Source organism: Monomorium pharaonis, unplaced genomic scaffold, assembly GCF_013373865.1.
Source record: "Monomorium pharaonis isolate MP-MQ-018 unplaced genomic scaffold, ASM1337386v2 scaffold_90, whole genome shotgun sequence".
NCBI lineage: Eukaryota > Metazoa > Arthropoda > Insecta > Hymenoptera > Formicidae > Monomorium > Monomorium pharaonis.
Genome location: NW_023416069.1, coordinates 20,515 through 38,458, shown reverse-complemented (window position 1 = coordinate 38,458; position 17,944 = coordinate 20,515). Strand labels below are relative to the sequence as shown.

The window sequence follows — 17,944 nt, the reverse complement described above, 5'->3', positions numbered from 1 at the left end:
TGACGGTAAGCCACCGTGACTAGGTTCTCTCTCACGGACTCGGTAAAATCACCCCAACGTTTCCTTGCGTTCCCTTATCTCTTCTGTCCTTCTCCTCGGATGGCCACACATAACACACTTGGTCGCTTTGGGCCAGTTCTCATAAGTACATACATGACAAGACCATTTCTCTGGATGCATATTGTACAATCTTTCCGGATGGAGATTAATTGGCGAGGGATTCAGTTGGGAATTTGATCCCGAGTTCGGTGGTCCATCGGCCAAGCGCAGTGGCGCTAAATGTTCGTGTAGATTCGATGCTAACGAATTGACAGACTGATTGACCGGCTTCCGGTTGCTGCACTGTACGCATCGCGTTGTATTCTGATAATTAAGATAAGTGCACATGCTGCAGGCCCACTTTCCCGCCGAGGGCAGATTTTGACTGTAATTTTGCGAGGTAAAGTTGTCCGTGGGGCTTATTGGGACACGGGACCGGAAGCGACGTTGGAGGAACCTCTTTGAGGACTAGGATCCCGAAGACGATAAATATCCTCGCCCAGAAGTGGCTTGGCGCCCCTGCACATGGTGCATTTTAAGGAAGAGGGCCAATTCTCATAGGTGCAGTATTCGCAAGTCCATTTCTGCTCCGTTCCTCGAATTTGCTGGTCATCTTTTCAATGGATGAAGGAGGAGTAATTAATAATGGAGGTTTGTTTTCTCGTTGCCACAAGGGATACAGTACTGCTTGTAGAACAAAATGTTAAAAGATGACGCCGAGATGTGCACCAGATATTAAATATCCTAAATATCCTAGTTGAATTTTCTATGCCACACAGCGCATAGTCTAGTCGAGATAAATAAGTCCAAATATGGATTTACAACCCAGTCTACGCTATGTGATCGGCATTATGTCTGTGATTATGATGAAACAAAGCCGCTAGAGATGTGCCAATGCGAACATTGGTGAAGTATCTGAAAAAAAGATATTATTATATAAAATATATAAACAGATATGTACATATGTATGAAATATATTACTGCTTCTAGTTATACATTCTTCTCCCATTTAAAATGAGATAAATGTGTTACTTGAATATGGTAAAAAAAGAAAAATTAAAAAACTAAAAGATAAAAAAGCATACAGAAAACAAAAGAATCGCTTCTGCTATTAGGTTAATTCACTTAGTGGGATGTCTGCAAGGAGAAAGAAAATCATAGTGAAGAAAAACATACTAATAAAATTTATTTTAATTACACTTTGTCTCTTCCTTCTTTGAATCTCTATCTAATTTGCTTTATAGAAAAAATGAAAAGAACATGATTGAAATAAAAACAGATTTAAAAGATATATGAGAATTATGTTCGTATTTTTATATGTATAGAAAGAGATATATACAAAGTGCAACTAGGCAAAGGACAGAGATGTTTAGGATGTTCAAAGTTAAATATTCAGAAATACAACTCCTTTTTAATCACATTTTTCGCACGCGAATGACCCCTCTACCTCGACCGTAATTGTATAAATCGTTTCATTTCAACAAAGGCAGAACATAGATTAATACCAAAAATTAAAACGCCTGGGTAACTCGCTCCGTTCAGTCGCACTTCGCGAAATTAGGAGAGACAGTGAGACACACGGCACCGTGTGACCGATCTCTCGTATCTCTCCTTCGCGTCTCCTCGAGGAAACCTAACCTGGCGGAACGAGAGAAAGAAGCGAGAGGCTGTCTTCTTAATGGGGACGCGAGAAACGACAGGGGAAAATTTTTCGGAAATCAAAGCCTCATGTTTTTACTTCTTGGACAGTCGAAGAAGAGGCGCGCGCGCGAGACTACCTCTAGGCGGTCGAAGTGGTAACCTTGACGTTATCCCGTGCCACCCTCGCGTGGAGTCCCCGCACGTCGCCAGTCACTATCGTCACACTCGACTATCCTCCATGAGAGATCCCACAGGCAGTCAACACGGTCCTCCAGTCGACTCATGTACTATTCATGCACCAGCGAGCGCGCAATTTTCGTACGTAGCGCGCCGCTCGCGTTCGCGGGAACGAGGACGGGCCAGGTAGGCAGGTTAAGCTCGCTCGTTCACACACACACACACACACACGTACGCGCACGATAAATCTTGCAATCGCGACGCTCAGCCTTTCCTTCCTTTCTTCCTTCGGGATTATCTGACGACGACGACGACGATGACAACGACAGGGAGCAGAAATCGGATCGCAGGACGCAGCGAGAAGAAAGACGTCTCCCTCCTTCTTTTTCTCTCTTTCCCTCCCTCTCTTTCTCTCACTCTCTTCTCAACGAGATACACGGTAGAAGACACGAGAAGCGCGAGTCGCTGTCACCGCTGGTCACCGCGCGTCACGACATCGTCTATGAGCGTTCGCGCGCGCTCCACGGCATGCTGCTCCACCCGATGCTGACGAACTGCTCCGCGACGGCGACGGCGGCGGTGACGACGACGACGACGACAGCGGCGGCGGCGATCTCGCTCGCTGGCCTGCGGAAGTAGGTTTTGACAGTCATCCGCAAACAGACGGGCACCAGTACTGCCAACCGCTCGCGCAGCTCGCGCTCCCCGCCACCCCTTCACACCATACGTACCGTTACGTCACGGGAGCATGCGCGCGACGTGCGCCGCCGCGCGCCGCGACGATTTCGAGAGCGTGTCAGTGTGTGAGTGTGTGCGCGCCGCGGCTAACCTCAAACTCTCGAACCTCGGCCTCCTCCTCCCTCGCGGCGGCGATAAAATCGCCGAGGAATCTCCCTGGAAGCGCGATCGGACGATTTCGAGCGTTTCGGCAGTCAGCTGGATCACCCGGTCCTAATCTCTCCGTCAGAGACACGCGTATGGATAACCTAACCTAACCTAAGTTTCATCGATCACGTTTCGCTATTTTCGCGCTTTCCTCTCTTCGCGAAAAGAAGAACTCATTCGACAATCTGATCGGAGCAGATCACGATATGCAAATATTCAGCACGATTGACGACTTGTGATTGTTGTCGGAAAAAACTAACCTAACCTCAAACGTCGCGTGATGTTGTTTGCCCCGTCGTGAGAAACGCGCTCAGAGTTACCAATAAATGTCGCGGGAAAACTAAGATCCAACAATTTTGCAACTTGGCCTTCACACGGAGACGTCATTGCTGATCCCAACTGGTTTGTTGATCTCGTTACGTCACACGAGGCTGATCTAACCTCACATCGCGTTGCAACTACGCGTACATAATCGCGTTTTCTTGCGACTTTCCCCGTATTGTCGCGGGACCGAAGCCACTAAGAATTATTCAAGAGATGTCCTTTCGTCCTCAGGATCCTTGATGAGCTTCGAGACATTCGTTTCTCGAAAAAGAAAAGGGATCGACAACGAACGATTCGACTTTTCATGCGTACCCTTGGCAGCTTGACTCCGGTCTTCGTGATCGACGGCACCGACGCCCGCGAATTAAATTTGCACGTCCACCTTTAGAGTATGAATTTCGCTCTGTTTGTTGCAACTTTCGCGTCTCTAAATTTCACAGTGAAGCTAAACCCAAGATAGCGTTCGGAAATCACGGGAAAGAAAATGATCGTCTAGGTACGCGTGATAGGCGGTTTATGAAGCTATTTTTTTTATATTTATAAATATCTCGGATTCACTGCCAATTGCAACCACTTCGTCTAAACATTTATCCTTGACATTTCATCGACGAGATTGTTCTGTCAACCAGCTGCCACAAACGCCACCGATCGTTTTCCCGCGTTGCTCCAACATGAATACAATCATGTTCTCAGGTCCACTCTACTTTATAGCATTTAACTACACTTTACAATAGTGCGTTCATTACAGAGTCTGTTCATTATACTGCTTTTATTTTTCAGATTTTATGTATAATCTTAATTTACATTAAAATTATATAACAAAATAGAGAATTAATAAAACGCGAGGAACGTATAACTGATGTGTGATAAAAATCTACTTATCTTGTTTTTACAGCTTTTACAGTGTTTTCAATTGGTGCAATCAAAGGATTTGGAAATAAAATTAAACCTCTTTACGAATTTACATTCAACCAAATGTAATTTGGATGATACAACTACAAGACAACTGTAACGCTGTCAATCATTCTTAGAACAACTTGAAATATTTATTTATTGATTTTTCTTCATCTCCCTTTCAATGCCAATTTTATTTTAAATATTCAAAGTATGTGTATAACTCAGCATAATTAAAAAGAACATGCTTTAAGTCATCAGTTTGTGATGATATCACTGTTCAAATCAGTAGATATTTCAGTTATTGACTGTTTGACATCACCAAGAAGTTTACTTGATTACCAACGTGAAAGATTCACAAAAAAAAAAATGAACGAAATAGTGATGCAGGTGCTGTACGGAAGCGAAACCGGAACCGCTCAAGATGTTGCCGAGCAGATCTGGAAAAGCGCCAAAAGGTTTTGTTGTGGTTTCCCCTCTGGCATGTGAATCTTCTCCCCGGAGAAAATTTCTGGCATGGCATACTATGCTCTCATTTTTTTAGATGATCTTTAAACAGATGTGATTCACTTTATATACTTAATGTTCTCTATTTTCCGCATATTTATAATTAAAGAACTCTAGAGAATTCTTCACTATAGATATAATCGTCTTTTTCTTAACTTTTTCTTAATTAACAATATTCAGATAGAAATTAGTGTTCATACACATCTTTATTTTATCTCTTTTCTTTTTTATGTTATTTAGAATAATTTGCAATTTTATATATATATATAAAACAAGAAGTAATTAAAAGAAAAGATATAGAAAAGAATGTTGATAGAACAAATGTTTTACTTCTTATACTATACATAAATTTTATTTTACATCATTTAATTATTTTTTTTCTATCTTTTTTATATAACAATAAATATGATACATCAAGAATTTCTTATTGCACATTTTTTTAAACTACAAAAGATCATAACAAAAATATTGTTTTGATTTTAAAAATAAATATTGGTATTTTAATATTTGAAAAATCTTATTCTTTTGTAATTACAATTTTAAATATGAACAGGTTTTTTATTTATAAAATACAAAATAAATTGAATAATGGTTAGAGCCAAAGTCAGTTATAAATAGGTCAAGATTTTCTATACAGAAACTATATTCTATATAGTATCTATAGAAATACTAATGTAGCTTATATAAATACACTGAGGATGGCCGAAAACAATGTACTGAAACATATATATTAGTTTCTATTAAAAAATCTTGAGCCATAACTAACTCTACAAGCGCTGTTCAATTTGTGTCTCATTTATTACTTATCTAAAAAGTAAAAAATGTCTTATCTAAAGCTTAAATGTTTTAAAACATAAAATATCTTAATTTAAAACTAAGAATTTATAATATATAATTGTTTTTAATTTTATAGGAAAGGATTGCAAAGCACCGTGTCATCACTGGATGATTACAATATTCAAAATTTTTCTTCCGAACAATTAATTATCTTTGTTGTGGCGACAACTGGACAAGGAGACCCTCCAGCCAACATGAGACAATTTTGGAGACATCTATTACGCAAAAATCTTCCAACAACCTTGCTTCAAAATCTAAAATATGGCGTACTCGGATTAGGCGACAGTTCATATTCAAAATTCAACTTTGCTGCGAAGAAATTGAATAAACGTCTTGCGCAATTAGGTGGGAAAGAATTATTATCCATTGGACTTGCTGATGATCAGCATAATCTGGGAATTGATGCTGTAGTTGATCCTTGGATCAAAAAATTATGGGAAGAAATTGCGGACGTTTTCGAAATTTCTCTAGAAGACAAAATAAATGAAAAAAATTTAATAATTGAAAGATACAGTGTTTCAATAATAGAACTGAATCGATTAAATCCAATACATATTAACGAACAGTTAATAGATAGTCCCTATGAATCAAATACTGACATCTATGCACAAGAAACACTTATAAATAGTAATATTAGGATAGGTAAAATAGTCGAAAATATAAGAACTACTTCCAAGATCACTTTCAAGATGTTAGATTAATAGCAATCCAAGTGGATAACATTAAATATAATCCTGGAGATGTTATCTACATTAGGCCGAAGAATACTGTAGGACAAGTAAAACGGTTTTTCGATATATTACACGAACATGATATAAAATTGTTTCCGGATACAATGATTCAAGTATCGAAAAAGAAATAAAAGTTCCATTTGTTTTAAAACGAAATTTAACTTTAAAAGAAATTGTTGAACAGTACTGGGATCTGAATTTCAAGCCACGAAGATCTACTATGCATACTTTATCTCTTATCAGCGAAAATGAACTGGAGAAAGAGAAACTGTGTGAATTTGCCAGTCCAATTGGCCAAGAAGAACTTTATGATTATGTAAACAGACCAAGGAGAAACATTTTGGAAGTTCTTACAGATTTCCCTCACACGACCAGTAAAACTAAATATTAAATTATTATTTGAAATTATGTCACCTATAAAGCCACGTCCCTACAGCATTGCCTCCAGCTTAGAAGACACTCCAAATAAAATACAAATTTTGGTAGCAGTAGTCAAATTTAAAACTCGATTGATGGAGCCAAGGTTTGGATTATGTTCAAAGTGGGTGGCAAATTTAAAAAATAATGATAAAGTGATATTTTGGCTGCAGAAAGGAACTTTTCAATTTGATAATGATAAACCGATGATTTTGATTGGTCCTGGCACTGGAGTGGCTCCGTTTAGATCTTTGCTTTTAGAAAGAGCAAAAAAAGGAGAAGATTTAAAAGAATGCATCCTATTTTTTGGATGTAGGAATAAGAACCAAGATTATCACTGCAAAGAAGACTTTGAACGTTTATCAAGGACGAATAATCTAAGACTATTTTGTGCGTTTTCCAGAGATCAAGATCACAAAATGTAAGTCATTAAAATAAATTATTTTAAAATTATAATTTTTATTATTTGCCACAATTACATATTAATGTAAAGTCCATTACTATTGAAGAACTGATTGTTATAATATATTATAATATCTAAATAAAAAGTATATGAAATCTTAATTTTTTATTTATACTCATATATATATATATATATATATATATATATATATATATATATATATACACACACACTTTATATTATACATTATCCATTACGTTTTTTTTTCCAGATATGTGCAACATCTTATTCGACAACAAAGACAATTATGCTGGGAATTTTTAGAAAATAATGGGAATATTTATTTAGCGGGAAATTCTAAAGATATGCCAAATAACGTCCGCGACGAATTCGTTAGTTTAGCAAAAGAAATTGGTAAAATGACGAAAGAACAGGCAGAAACATTTGTCAGATATTTGGAGAAAAATAATAGATATCAAACAGAAACTTGGGGTTGATAAAACATTTAAAAAATCACAAATTTATGAAAAATATTTAATAGGCAAAAATATAGCTTTTATATGAAAGGAGATATATATAATTTATATCATATTTAACTATGTATATGTAATAAAAATATATATTTACTTTGTTTTATATACGAGAGATTTAACATCATATACAACATATTTAAATATTAATATATAATTATTTTTTATTATATTAATTATCTCTATATTTCTTTTATTTTCGCAACTATTAGCGAAATTGTCTTGACAATTGTAAAACTATAACTTTAGTAATGGCTTATGCAATCTAACCAAGTTTTGTTCGAGACTTATGATTTCTATAAAGCATAAATAGTTAATGCTCGAAATAGATGTGCTACTGCTCGCGTTAAATTCAATTACGTAACATTTTTTTAATAACATTTCTTATCGTTTGACCGTGATCGTTCAAACATGAGAGATTGCCTTTTATATAATTATTTGGTCTATTCATACAATCGCATTTTGTACAAACAAATCTACCAATTGCCAATCTACGAACGTTTATTATACCGTTAACGCTGTCTATGTTGGACGTGTGATTGGTTAGTTTCTCTGCGTACGAAATCTGTGCTGCGTTTGCAAACCTGTTTGAATAGAGCTTAAAGAAGACAAGACTCGTAATTATCGATGTTAACTGCTGAATCGTTTCAGTCACACTTCCTGTATTCCCGGATTAATAAAAGAGATTGAACTCCTGAGAGGAAAGAAGATGCCAAGAGATAAGAAAAACGCGAGTGGATGGCGCGATACGGGCGCGTAAGCAGATGGAACCGTCGCGCCTCGCCGGGTTGTAATTTATCGCGAATAATTTATCGACATTAGCCGCGCCACTTCGTCGCGATATCTCGTCTCGAGCGGGCATCTCGCCGATCGATCGCCGTCGTGAGTTTCACGACGGGAGCGCGAGCGTGAGTACCCATTTGTGTCCCTTTACATCGCATCGTGATCCAAAATGAACGGACCGATAGCGCGCGCTATTTTTACGACCCTCTGTTTCGAACGTCGCGCGTCCCTCGCGAGCGCGCTCGGCAGCCATCGGTCGCCCTCGACGCGACTCGGCGGTCCGCCGCCGCCTCGAACGGCATATCTCGATGAACTCGTAACCCCCGCGACCTAACCTAGCTAAGTGCCGCGGAAACATGGTACGAACGCTCGCGTGCCGCCGTCCCGTAGTGTTCGCCGTATCTCGAACGATCTCGGCTGAACGATTCCGTCGCTGACCGTATACCTCTTTTTCTTTCTCTCCTCTCTCTTCCGCTCCTCCTCACGAAGTACGAGGCGGGGAGTGAACAAAACACCGAACCCGCCGTCGGCCGATGGACATTGACACGTGATTCTTTTTCTCACCACGCACCCACCCTTCGTGCGGTCCATTAACGTCAATCGCCGGCAATAAGCCTCGCGGAATCGCTCTCCGGTAGCCGATAGTCTAACTCGAGACGACGAGCAACGTAAAAAAAAAGGGGGTCGTCCTGCGTAAGGTCTGTCTCTTTCTCTCGGCTGCGCTCCCCTTTAATCTGCCCTTCCGCGAAGCATGGAAACACGTCCGACTCTTTGGTTTATTACGAAATCTATAATAGTTAAAAAGAATATATATTTCTCACGCTCTCATTAATATTTTGCCTGCTTGACCTACATTAAATTTACTTGATTGCGAGAATATCTAGGTCATTGTAGACGAGAAGATTACCCTTTATTTTCTTATAAAATTTTAACTTGTAAAAATTTACGGTGATACATAACTTTTAATTTAATTTTTGTTTCTCAGTCTTTAGAAATATTGCGTTTAATGTATCTAGACTCAATTATCAAACTGTAATAGCTAGAGATTAGACCATATTTATATAAAATATTTATAATATTTATAGTTTATAAAAATCAAATATATAGTTTTTATTTAAATTTTTGATATATTTACTTTTTGTAAGGATATTTTTCTATTTTGACTCTTATGTTAATCTTTCCAATAATAATTAAATTTTTAAAAAAATTTTAATGTATAACATATATATATATATATATATATATATATATATATATAATCTTTACGATTAATTTGAATGCAAATTTTTTTTGCTTAAGAGTTTTTAAAATTTATTTTGACACGTTTACAACAATAGTAAACTTTTAATAATTTAACGCAGATTATGTATGTAAATGTATCACAGCTAAAGTAAATATTGTTTTTCAGGCAGGAACAAAATTGGGCGACAGAGTGCAGAAAGTGCTGATGAACTTACACTCTTTCTGGACCGGTCGTCGAGAGATACACTAAAGTCGTCACAGTTGTTATCGAAGTCGTCATCAAAGTTAATAGTCTTTTAAGAATCTTTTTTTCTCTTTTGTAACGAAAAACAAATCAACAAAAAAGGAAAATGGCGGGCACTTACACGAAAAAGGAATTTGGTGCGGGACCTGAGGAGCAGACTCTTCTGAAGGATTCCAATGGGACCCGCATTGTACCTTCAAAAGGTAATGGGGCCATGATACGCCGTCTGTTGCGTTCACTGTCATAGCTACAAGGGAATGCAGCGGCTTTCTTGGAATGGCTTTCTTGTGTTTTATTTTTCCCACTGTACAGCTGCCCAAACCAGTCTGTTGAAGAGACTTTCAAGCAGTCTGTGGACTTAGTATACTTGGCATTGACAGTGAAGTATTTGTGGGTTTAACATTGGTTTGTAGTTGGGCTTGATAGATACACAAAATATCTCTTAATAATATGCCTTAATAATTTTAATAAGATAAAAATGTCTTCATAATTTTAATAACACATAATGATAAAAATTTTATAACAAGAGCAAGCTGAACAGACTGGATTTATTAAAATTAATAATTTTTGTGCATGTGATATATACAAGTGATAGTATAATTTAAAATAATTTAGTAAAATTTAAATAAATGGTATTAAGTTAAACTTAGTAAAAAATTTAATTTATTTTTAATTTTATTTTATTAAGTATAAATTTAACAAAATTTTTCAGTGTATATATATATATATATATATATATATATATATATATATATATATATATATAATTGATGTTGATACTATGTATGTATGTATGTATGTATGTATGTATGTATGTATGTATGTATGTATGTATATATGTATGTATGTATGTATGTGTATATATATTATTACAATTAAATTAAAAGTGACAAAATTAAAAGTGATTTTTGCTTTTTATAGGTGTATCATTTTTTTATAAGATTGATTATGACATATTGTTAATTTTATTTTATATCACTGATAGAAATATAAAAATTTAGTCTGGAAAAAAGATTAATTATCAGTTTTTAACATTCTGAATCTATAAACAAAATATTAAAATTTGTAACTCTATATCAATTATAAACTGATTGTAATTAATAATAAACTTTATAAATTTATTTTGAACGAATTTAATTATCTCAAATTTGAAATTTTCAAAAGAACATATATATTTTCTTGAACTCTCTGAGTAGCTTTTCTGAGGTATCATTAGTTATCTTAATTTATTGTAGTACAGTTGAAGACTGATAAGATATCTAAAAGATAGGTTTTTTTATGCATGCTTATTATTTGTCTTGCTTTATAACAGATAAATATGTTTAAAGCACTGCCTAAACACTTAACATTGTACAATACTATTGTTTAAATGTAACTATTATATTTTTATATTTTTTAATTGTTTATAATTTATTAAAAATAAATAAATCATATGTATATATAAATACGTATAAATACACAATCTATTTACTTCTGATACTTCTAATAAATTGTAAACTATTAAAAATTATATATAGAATTACAATGTATAAATATAATAAAATTATAAATAAACAATAGAATTGTATAATATTGATATCAATACATATACACATTTATTTACACAATATTAATATTTTACAATTCTATTGTTTATTTATAATTTTATTATATTAGAAAATAATAAAAAATATAAATAAAAGAATATAATCAAGCAGCATACTTTCATTATATATACTTTTTTAAAAATTAAATAATTTTTTTCTTTATTTCTAATTATTATATTGTAAAATTAATTATTAATTGTTACATTAATAATCCTACATTGTTCATAATTGTGAAAAATAAGAACCGTATATTTTCTTATGCATGAAGTTTTTTTTTGCTGATACGACATGCTGATTTAGCTAAATGAATGTAAGAATCTTTTCTGTGGTCACTAACAGTAGTCAGAAGCGTGAAACTTGAAGCAATCCAAGTTTCTAATTTTTATTAGTAAAAAAATTATTATAAATAATTATAATTCGCTGTACAATGATTTTTCTTTATTGTTTATTAAAATCTCATTTAAATAATTAAGTACCAGGAAAATGGTTGAAGAAGGTATTTGACAATTTCTTTTACATATGTAATGGGTATGATTTTTTGTATTATACAAATCTTTTTATCTTATATTTAAAAGAAAGAAAGAGAGATTTATTTTATTACTTATTGAAAATAATAATATGTATATTTATTTAGATATTTTTATGTATAATAATTGTGTTTGTATATATTACATAATACATATTAGCTACTTTGCTAATACGAGTTTTATATAAGGCCGTTAATTTAGACTATGACGAATCTTTTTTCACAGGTTTGTTCTGTTTGTGCATCTTGTAATACTTTCCTTTGCTTACTGATAATTAACAATCAATTATTGTAACACACATGCATATAAATCATTTATGATTCCCATTATTCCATCTTTCTGTACACATTGTTATTAATATTTCAAATACTTATATACAATGTTCTCAAACTGCATCAATTGATTTTAATGACTCAATTGATTGCGACATTCCATTATAGCTGCCGCACACAATTATCTTTTGTTGTAATCAACTAGTTCAATTATCTTTTTTATTCTTTCTTTCTTTCAAATATTTCGATATTTAAAACTATGTTTTAACTATAAATTAACGTTTTTTTGCCTCTTTTTATATTTAAGAATAATATTATTAATTCAAATCATTTTGTTGATGTTGAACAAATTGGTTTAGGACTAGAATTATTTATACTAGAACAGAACACATAAATTATATTGTTTTAATTAGACTTTTTTTTTAGTTTTTTATAGTTTTTATAATTTTATCATTGTAATTCTCATGACGCACAGTATCTGTAAGTACTATTGTTATTGATTTAGATTTAATATGTACATAACTTGAATTTTTATAATGCAGTGATCTCGTTTTTGATTTATCTGGACATACGTCATAAATCGATTGTGTTGTGAAAGCTAAAAGAAATGGAACCCATTCTGCACTTGAAAAGGACCAAAATCTATGGTCGAAACGTAGTGCTATAATTTTGAAATAAATCTGACCAATTAGGTTAAAACAAAACTAATTATTTAAGTATAAAAATTTGAAAAAGAAAATCTGAATTTAATTTACAAAGACACTTTTATTTTAATTTAATATTAATACATTGTCTACCGCGCCAGGTAGACAACGTATGTCAGTTGATATATGGATTTTGAATAGCATCTCGTGCCGATTATGCCGGCGTTTATTTTCGTCAGTAAATTTTGTTGTATTATTGTACTCTATCGTAATTATTATTACAGCAAAACGTTTATTTAAATGTTTTATTACTTATACAATGAATAAAATTAAAATTAAAATAATAACAAATCGCAGTTTAAAAACAATAATAAATCTCACACAATAATATTCGAAGCGACAAAGAATGACAGTCATTTGCAGCACCATGAGAGATAATAACCGATAAATTTTGCTTGGTAGCCTATGTGTTAGTGACACTTTAATTAAGTTAATGTAAACTATTTTTTAAACTTATAATTAATGTATAATATTAATAATAGTAATATTGTTAACGAGGTATATGTGTAATAAGTAACATGTGTAGTAAATATAATATAAAACTTGAAAATTTTGAATAAAACTTTATTAATATATAAAATTAATGGACTAATTAATTTGGATTTAAGGTTCAGAACCTGTACGTCTTTCACCAGGATGGGAAGGTACAGGTAGACCTGATGACGAATTGAATTTTAAAGGTGTTACAATGGATCAAGCAGATCTTGAATTAAATCCTCCTAGAGATAGGTACAATTGTGTTTATTAATATTTGTTTATATGAAAAATTGTATACAAAATTATTAATATAATAAGAAATTATAAATAATTATTTAAGGATTTTGATATAATTTGTATTTTGCTTCAGATTAAATTTAGTATTTTTCATATTGATACTTCATGGAATCGGTGCCTTGATGCCATGGAACATGTTTATAACAGCTAAAGATGTAAGCCAAATGCAATGATTTATAATAATTTTACAATAATTGAAATCATTATACTATCTACATAAAACAATATTATATTTGCAGTATTTTGTTAACTACAAATTGTCTAAAGAATATACTGATATAGATTCAAACTATGCAACAAATTTTCTCGCGTATTTGGGATTTGCATCACAAGTACCGAATTTGTTGTTTAATTGGTTGAATATATTTTTACAATTTGGGTATGTATATAATAAAAATATTTTGTGTGTTCTTTAACTTATGTATAACTTTATTATGATATTAACGATAATTGCAATTATAAATGTAAATTCTATTGATCTTAACCCTTACAAGACTGGAAGCCAGTGTAGTGGCGCGAGGGGGGAGGGGAGCAACATTTTCACCATTCAACCCAATGACATTGATGAAAAAGTTCTAGTACTAAAAACAAATAGTCAGTTAAAGATATACCGGTTTTGTAAGGGTTAAATCATATATGTAATTTATTTAATTATAATAATAGTGTATTTTACTAAAACTTTGTTTTTTAGAGGCAACTTGACAACGCGTATAGTATGGAGTATTTTTGTTCTGGTCTTGATATTTGTTTTTACTGTCATCTTGGCAATGACTGATAGTTCTGGATGGCCCGGAATATTTTTCTGGATTACTATGGTATCTGTTGTTATATTAAATAGTAAGTAACTGCTTTATTACACATTTATCAGTACTTAAGGTTATATAATACTTATAATAAATTATATTAAATAAAATAGATTAAAACTAATATATTAAATAAAGATATATTTGCATAACTATTAATAAACGTCATTGATAATTCTTAAGATTTTAATCGTGCATACTACATTGGAAATTTACGTTTCAGCTGCCAATGGTATCTACCAGAATTCAGTGTTTGGAATGGCAGCTAAATTACCCATCAAATACACGGGCGCTGTTATCTTAGGATCGGTAAATGTTAACATTAATTACATCTGATAAAGAATCATTGCATAATGTAAAAAACATTTGTAATCTGTTATTTTCAGAATATCAGTGGAACTTTTACAGCCATAATAAACTTTCTGGCTCAAATAATGGCGCCAAACGCGCGCACCGCCGCTATATATTACTTTATCACAGCTTTGTTCATTCTCCTGGCTTGTTTTGATACATACTTTGCACTTCCAATTAATGTAAGATTTTTATTAAAAATTAAATGTTAAGTCAAACATAAATTTGTTAATTAAAATATAGTAATTTATTAATTTTATAAAGAAATTATTTAATTAATGTTAACAAATTGAATTATAGAGATTTTATAGATATCACGAGCTTCTTCATCAGAAAGAAACTAACAAAAGACAACTAGAGAATAATTCAAGAGGAAAACATAAACCACCTTATTGGACAGTGTTCAAGGCATGTTTCCCACAATGCTTCAACACATTTTTAATTTTCTTCGTTACTTTAGCGCTCTTCCCAACTGTCCAATCCGATATAAAGTCTTTGGATGAGAATTTTGTGGTTCCACCTGAATATTATAGCAGTGTCATGTGCTTTTTAACATTCAATATCACTGCCATGCTAGGAAGCTCGATCGCATCATTAGTTCAATGGGTACGTAGATTTGCTTGTATATTACATACTTTATATTACCATATTTATATATTCATATTTCTTTTTTTCCTTTTGTGCCCCCCCCCCCCTCTCATATACACTGTTTTGTACAATATCTTGATTGACATTCATTAATTTTTTTTACAGCCAAGTAGAAAGTATCTGATTATTCCAGTGGTTTTGCGACTTGCTTACATACCATTGTTCTTATTGTGCAACTATCAGCCAATTAAGACGGAAAGAATACTGCCAGTGCTTATCAAGAATGATTGGGTATTCTGGACTATTGCCATTACTATGGGCCTTAGTAGCGGCTATCTATCATCACTATCGATGATGTATTGTCCTAGGTAAGCACGAGAAAAAGAGAAAGAGAAATTTTAAAATAAAAAAAATGTATATAATGTATATCTATAGAATGTTGTTAATGACAAATATCATTATATTCAGAATGGTAGATTCGCAGTACGCCTCGACGGCCGGCATGTTTGGCGCGGCATCTTTGATCACTGGACTTTTTACGGGAATTCTGTTTTCAATGGTGATGCCTTTTATCGTAGCCAACGTGACATTTTGATTATTTTAAAGATAAGATTTAACATTACGATATGCTTATATTAACTCAGGAGCGAGGAAACAGATTGAAAATTTAGAGTGCACAATCTATCTCCTATAATTATATATTTAAATAATGTAAAATAACAATTTAAAAATTTGAAGAATTAATGTGTCGAAGAAAAAACATTATTCCTAAAAACAAGTCAAGAAAAGGAATAACATTTTAGAAACGGAAGCTACTTTCTTCGACACGAATAAGAGAAATGTTTTAAAAAGAATGCTTGTTTGCTTATACATACGTTAAACATATACATATCTAATCTTACAATTCTTTAACCCTGTGTTAGTCGCAATATCCAGTATATACAGTTCGGACTACAATGCGTCGTCGTTGCCATTGAGCAACAAATCCGAACTTGTTCTTCTAGGTATTCAGTCAATTTATTCTTCACTGTTTCGTGTATTTCAATGTTAAATTTATTAGCAAAGTGCAAATAAAAGAAAAATTGTTTTAAAAAAATAGAAGAAAATTAGTGTATCTATGATGTATATAGCGACCATTCATAAAAAATGATGCGCCAAACACAGGGTTAAATAATTAACTAGAAGGACAAGCTTTTAATTAAATAAAAGCCGTTTGAAGTGCGTGTTTTTTATAAACGTGTGGCTTGAAGTTTCTATTGATTAATAATTTTTAAAGTCCCATTGATAGGAAAAAAAATAGATACAAAAATAAATTAAGATCACGTAAAGTGCATTAATGACACAGTACGATTGTCTCATAACAGATTTATATATGAAATACCGGAATCCATGGTTTTATGAGAATTATAGAGATATTAAACTCTACTATATTACTACTGCCCCACATTATTAAAACTGGACCAATAAGCCTTATTAAGAAAAAGAAGCTGCGATGCTCCAGTTTCCGTATTGTTAAAATAGAAATCGCTAAAGCATTAAATTTATCAGGAAGATCATATATTTAAATCTGTATAATTCGTTACGCGTTTAAAGCTAAACATAGCTAACTTTTATTTACTACGATCAAATTTAACCCTAGAACGGTAAACTTTTTTTCACTTTAATGCACAGTGGTTTATAAATGTACTCTATGTCTTCCTGAGCGTTCTGTATTGAACAAATAAACTAAAATCAATATTGTGCTACATGAATCTTTTTGGTTTTTTCTAACAAAAACGATAATATAATCTATAGTAATATTAATTAACATTAAATAATTAAAAATTTTAATAAAATAAAGAAAAAAATCGCAAAAATGAGTTTTTTTTTTTTTTTTTTTAATCTATCGTATTTTCAATTTTTAATAAATTTACAAAAAAAAGTTTTTGAAAGATAAAAGATAGATTTTGAACCGGGATAAAATAAATTTTGGGTGTTGTTTGAAAAGTATAATTTTTTTGACAAATAAAAGTTGAAAAAAACGATAGCTTAAGAAAAAGGAAAAATAGACAAAAATTTTTTATTTTGCTATAAAACTAAAAAAAGTTTTAGAATACATTATTGAAGTAAAAAAATTATTAAAAAATTATTTTCACGACTCCAAGCGGCATCTTTTGCGACCGTCTGTCTATCACAATGCTCAGTTCCATTCTTTATGTAAAAGGAAAAAACAGTGTTTTGTATAGTGATATTCAAACGAAATGTAACAAACGGCAGACTGGGGTATAAACCCATTTCCACTACGTTTGTACTGCTCGGAAGTTAATGGCCTTTTGGCGTCAGCTAATGTCCCTTTCTATTCCTAAGATTTTAAATCGAATTATAGTCGCTGTCTTGAGTTGATCTCTTGATCTGTTAAATTAGGAGATAAATTCAAATTTATGCTGGAGTACAAAACTATCCTAGTGTGACGTTCTAGAGTTAAAAGAGAATAAAAACATTAATTAAATTATCGAATAATTTTTTTTTATGTAGCGCTAAACGCGTAACGAGAATATATTAATAGATAAGCATTACATTTTTTAATAGAGTTTATGCTAAAGTTGTCATGCTGAATTTTCCTGCAGAAAAAAATATTTTGTTTCTAAATTAATCTGATCATAGATGTATAATAGTATGAAATTAATTTAAAAAACGAGACAATTT

The 17,944-nt window shown here is 32.5% G+C and overlaps 2 protein-coding genes across 6 annotated transcripts; both read left to right on the top strand.

Moving 5' to 3' along the window:
* Positions 1-2,363: 2,363 nt before the first annotated feature.
* Positions 2,364-7,424, top strand: LOC105831594 (NADPH-dependent diflavin oxidoreductase 1; the record flags this gene model as incomplete). The annotated part of the gene is given in 7 exon segments (XM_028189559.2): positions 2,364-2,492; positions 4,351-4,418; positions 5,381-5,973; positions 5,976-6,149; positions 6,152-6,411; positions 6,413-6,873; positions 7,127-7,424. Coding segments are annotated over 7 exon segments (1,911 nt in total), but the record flags the coding sequence as incomplete, so codon positions are not given.
* LOC105837884 (equilibrative nucleoside transporter 1) lies at positions 2,664-17,010 on the top strand. Of its 5 annotated transcripts, none has more exons than XM_036295294.1 (11): positions 2,664-2,832; positions 9,577-9,857; positions 13,352-13,472; positions 13,591-13,672; positions 13,757-13,896; positions 14,209-14,354; positions 14,544-14,629; positions 14,707-14,853; positions 14,972-15,277; positions 15,425-15,627; positions 15,728-17,010. In XM_036295294.1, exons 2-11 carry the CDS (start codon positions 9,761-9,763, stop codon positions 15,852-15,854), a joined length of 1,455 nt encoding a protein of 484 aa, XP_036151187.1. In that variant the 5' UTR covers positions 2,664-2,832; positions 9,577-9,760; the 3' UTR covers positions 15,855-17,010. The 5 variants fall into 5 exon arrangements, with proteins under 5 accessions (XP_036151187.1, XP_036151184.1, XP_036151186.1 ...); XM_036295291.1 differs by having other exon boundaries at positions 2,664-3,144; XM_036295293.1 differs by lacking the exon at positions 2,664-2,832 and adding an exon at positions 8,182-8,293.
* The last annotated feature ends 934 nt before the right edge of the window (positions 17,011-17,944 follow it).

Coding starts and splice junctions, on each gene's coding strand:
- LOC105837884 (XM_036295294.1), top strand. CDS start 9,761: ATGGCGGGCACTTACACGAAAAAGGAATTTGGTGCGGGACCTGAGGAG. Junction 9,858..13,351: donor CCGCATTGTACCTTCAAAAG/GTAATGGGGCCA, acceptor TTTGGATTTAAG/GTTCAGAACCTGTACGTCTT. Junction 14,630..14,706: donor GCGCTGTTATCTTAGGATCG/GTAAATGTTAAC, acceptor TGTTATTTTCAG/AATATCAGTGGAACTTTTAC.